General features: G+C 29.1%; 1 protein-coding gene across 1 annotated transcript in view; it reads right to left on the bottom strand.

Annotated features, from left to right (window-relative positions):
* Positions 1-1,163: 1,163 nt before the first annotated feature.
* The window catches only part of LOC123896523 (serine carboxypeptidase-like 51), an 11,177-nt gene continuing 7,771 nt past the window's right edge, over positions 1,164-4,569 (bottom strand). The window contains exons 3-10 of the mRNA XM_045946900.1: positions 4,183-4,250; positions 3,778-3,883; positions 3,494-3,696; positions 2,718-2,787; positions 2,587-2,637; positions 2,027-2,079; positions 1,782-1,914; positions 1,164-1,232 (exon numbers count right to left, since the gene is read on the bottom strand). Of these exons, the coding sequence (XP_045802856.1) occupies positions 1,164-1,232; positions 1,782-1,914; positions 2,027-2,079; positions 2,587-2,637; positions 2,718-2,787; positions 3,494-3,696; positions 3,778-3,883; positions 4,183-4,250 (753 nt within the window). The remainder of the gene's footprint in view (positions 1,233-1,781; positions 1,915-2,026; positions 2,080-2,586; positions 2,638-2,717; positions 2,788-3,493; positions 3,697-3,777; positions 3,884-4,182; positions 4,251-4,569) is intronic.

Here is a 4,569-nt window from a genome sequence, read left to right as displayed (position 1 = left end):
GTGTTTTTCATTTATAATTTGGGACAAAAAAAAGTGAGTATTTTCTCTTATAATTTGGGACGAAGGGAGTATCTGACTTACAATACAGTTCATATATATCATTTTTTCGATGAACCTAAAAAGTGGTTTTTTTTGCTTATAATAGTGATCGAATATGAAATATTTTCTTTTAAAAACTTAATTACACAAGTTTCAAAACCATTTTACTATATTTGGCTCTTTAATTAATGCCACTGAGACACATTACTATTTTCATATTATTATTTGCATGACAACGAGGCGGGACGGGTACGAATTTTGCACTCGCCAAACCGATAAAGTTTGGTATCCCCATACCAATCTCAATTCTCAACGGAAATAAAAAATAGAACCCAAACTCATATCCAACAGAGTTTGATTTTTGCGTGGGGTTCAGGTATCTCCATGCCAGTCCACCTCCATATGAACTTATGTTACAAAATTTGTTTATGAAACAAAGAGTTATTAAAAGTCGAAAACTATTTTGTTTCAGTAATATGATGTTTTTTAAACAAAATAAATAAATAGAGAAAAAAAAACTTGTTTAAAACTCAACTTAAAAATAAAAATAAGGCATAAATAATCAATTCATCCCTATAAGTTCGTGAGTTTTTGGTTTTCTTCCATGTACTTTTTTTTTTTTGTTTTAAAGCGGCTCCTAAAAGATCAATTTTCTTTGGTTTTTGTCTCTGATGCATAGTCTCTTAAAAAACGTATGTGACAAACAGGGATTGACATGACATCGTGTGACATGACAAACTAGGATGATGTGTCAAAAATGATATTCAGTCATCCACTTAGAGAGACCAAATTCAAACGATCACAAATAATTAAAAGAAGAAGATGTCTCACTTTTTAGTTTTTCATTTTTTTATGCAAGTTTTTAGTTTCTCATCGAAAAAGGATGATATGTGAACCACATTTTTCTTTTCTTTCCACTTTTTCCAACTAGCTGTCTTTAGCACACAAAAATATCTTAACATATAAAAAGGTATGTATGATTATTAATAATCGATAAACATAGAATGATCAACATTGTACATATAGCATCCCTAATTTCCAATTATGTTTCATTCTCTATTTGTATTATTTTTATTTATATTTATTTAAATTCTCTATATATGATATGATATATGCTGGTAACTTCAAGCCGCTGGTGATTGTGTAATTGCACCCACCATGTTTAGTGCTATGCATGGCTGATAAATAGGTACCTACATCAATCATCAAAATAAAGGAACAAATTGATAAGCATACATAAATATATAGTTTTGAATTAAATTTATGATATTATATAGTATATCTAAATGAAATCATAAATATTAATGAACAAACCTCATATATATGAAATAAATATTTTAGAGGATTCACTTTCCAAAATTTTGAATTTCAATCCTTTATTATTATGTGGTCAGAGATCGAATACATATATGATTCATCCGTTAAATATTAAATAATAAATAATAGATTTAATAGGTGTGAAATGATCATTTTTCTAAACCCTCGAACTCTCTATTACTTTTTGTATTCGTAGATTGACCATGAAATTCATCAAATAAATGAGTTTAGCCCTCTCAATTATTGAATGGATTTCATGGCTAACCTTTAATCGTATATACGCGTAGTTAATAACACACATGATCAATATATTAAAAAAATTGTAGATATTTTGATATTAAAAACCACAGTTATTATTTTTAATTTCTTTTTTTAAGTGAGAAATAGAAGCAATGTTTTTGAGATGATGATTGATTTTGACTTACATTATGGCCAGCATCAAGTATCCAATAGAAACTTAAGTTTTCATATGACTTAAAAAAGCCTTTGGTCTTTCTTTCACTTCCACAATACAATGGAGTTCTATCTTGGCTCAAGAAATTTTGAAGGCCTGACCATCTACACAAATAACCCAAAAAAGTTATGATAATTAAAAAGACAATTATGCAAATTAATTAAGTTACTTTCACCAAATTTTAAGAGGTAAATAAATAGGTGAGAGGTTACTTACTTGAGTTTCTTGACCCAAGCTTCCGTTCCCTTGGTTGAACAAATTAGATCAACCTATATATAATACTAATCAATAAAAATATATTCTTTTTATTTTGTAGGAACTATAATAGTCAAGAATAATTTATATATATTATATTTTCTAAAAAGGACCCAATAATAGTCAAAAATAATTTATTTACTTTTATTTTTTAAAATGGACCCAATGAACATGATTTTATACAAAAGGAAAATACATGTGTTATAGCATGTTAGATCCTTGTCTCTCTTTTTGAGGGGTTTTTGGATTTTCTTATAGTTGGAGGTTAGAGGTGTTTATTTTTGCTATTGTTATGTCATTTTGCTTATATGTGTTATAGCCTGTTAGATGTTGGTGGAGCGTACTTTTAATACCCATGTATTCTGAATATTATATTGTACTTTTGTCGCTAATATATATATATATATATATATATATATATATATATATATATATATATATTTTCCATTAAAATAAAAATCTTAAATCTAAAATAATTTCAAATCCAATTATCAAAATTTATTTTCATGAAGAACACTCACTTGTCCATTGTAGATAGTCACATTGACCCCGAGAGCTAGCAACTCATCAACCTAAGACAATCAAATAAACATCATGAATATAATTTTAACCCCAAGTTGATTTAAAACCAAAGTTCCAAGCTTGTTCTCACCTCACTAATTCTTGGCTTCATAAAATCACCTTTAAAATTTTCTAACACATATTGTAACACGGGTTGCCATCTGTCAGCAATTGCAAAAAACATGAAATTATGGTTTTAAACTTTTAATCATTAGAATTAAGAACATCTAATATAGACCTAGTCCGAATGTCAACCTTACTATTTTTAGTAAATGTTAATAAAATATTAATTAGTATATTTGCTCTCCATTTTTATCATAATAAATTATACTCCCTCTGGTCCTTATTATAAGAAGAAGTTTACTTTTTAGATTCATAGAATATTAGATGTATCTGGTCCATATTATTGACTAGATCCATCCAACATTTTATGAATCTAAAAACTAAATTTTTTCTTATAATAAGGACCGAAGGGAGTATTTTACTAAAAAAGTAAGGGTTCACGTTTTAACTATTTTTAGAGGTATATTAGGTGCATTCGATCTGCTAAAGAATAAAAGATTGAACAAGACAACTTTAGTTATTATAGTTTCAAACTGTTCTTCGGACTGGACAAACTGTGAGCCAAGGGATATGACAAAAACTGAAATTCTTATCGCCACTGAACCATGCAGGTACTGCTTTTTGTCATCTGCACAAGTTTTTTAATATTATTTTTTTCACCAAATATCATACAAGACAACATTTACTCAATACCTTAAATTTCATCATATGTTGTTTTGTCATCTACTATTTTGGTAAGTACTTATATTTTGTTGATCAAAGAGACTCTTATTTTTATTTTAGAAAGTTATAGTATAGACTTACGTAAGATTCCGTGGAATGATCTTTAATTTTTCCTTTATGGCACCATTTAATAAGGTGTATAGAATCTTCATATCATCATTACCAACTGTAGAAGTAATATAGTTGGAGTAACGCCTCATTGATATTTCATTGAATAATCTCTTCTTTGTTGTTGACATGGTATTTATATGGCTTCCATTATCCTCCGTAAAATCATAGAAATTCTTGAACACACAATCATGAAATTTAATTAAAATTAATTCTTCATTTAAGTGATTTTAAATATGAAGAATATATGTTAGTACCACATAATTGCTGCTATTGCTTATTACAGCTTCAGTTTGATTCCAAGTATCAAATGCATTTAGAAATTCACCAGCTTCGAGTTGTTGCTTGATCTTTTCAGCCAAACTGCTCTCAAAAATATGTTCATCAAATAATATAGAGAAATTGGTACATTAATTATACAATATTGACTTAACTGCACATTTGATCTGTTACGTTTATTTTAGATTTCAATTTGGTCCATTACTATTAAAACGTATCGATTTACAAAAATATTTACATTTAACCTCCTCCAACTAGCGGGCCTCGAACCTGCGACGTCTAGAATTTAATTAAGACTTTTTTACCACTAGATCAAGCCTTTGGATTGGAGTACCATAATTTATTAACATTAGAAGATGGAAATTAAAACATATGTTACATACATGTTTGATTTTTGTAGTCCATTGTCATCAATTCTTGAGAGGTCTTTCAATAGAGGAGCCCATGAGAGCTGCAAAGTCAAATTAAATGCTAAAAAAGTGACTCCGTGTTCAACAATGTAGCAGTTACGGTGGAGGAGGTGGTAGAGCAAATTAAGGTTGTATCATGGCAATGGTTCATTGGGAGGATGGCGAAGGGTCCGTGTATGCTGTATGAATGGAAATGGAGTCCGATATATTGCATGAGAAGATGAATTGTGTGCTTTTTGTATCTGTGGTGTGGATGGTTTACTGCTTTTTATGTGAGCAGTAACTGACTTTTGTTTTAGCCCTATTTCTAGCTTTTGGTTTCTTTCCTCTGTGCTTATCTCTTGTACTCTTTTAGCCCTC

This window comes from Trifolium pratense, linkage group LG7 (assembly GCF_020283565.1).
Source record: "Trifolium pratense cultivar HEN17-A07 linkage group LG7, ARS_RC_1.1, whole genome shotgun sequence".
NCBI classification, from domain to species: Eukaryota; Viridiplantae; Streptophyta; class Magnoliopsida; order Fabales; family Fabaceae; genus Trifolium; species Trifolium pratense.
The sequence above is the reverse complement of the archived record's forward strand: the minus strand, read 5'-3'. Positions and strand labels throughout refer to the sequence as shown.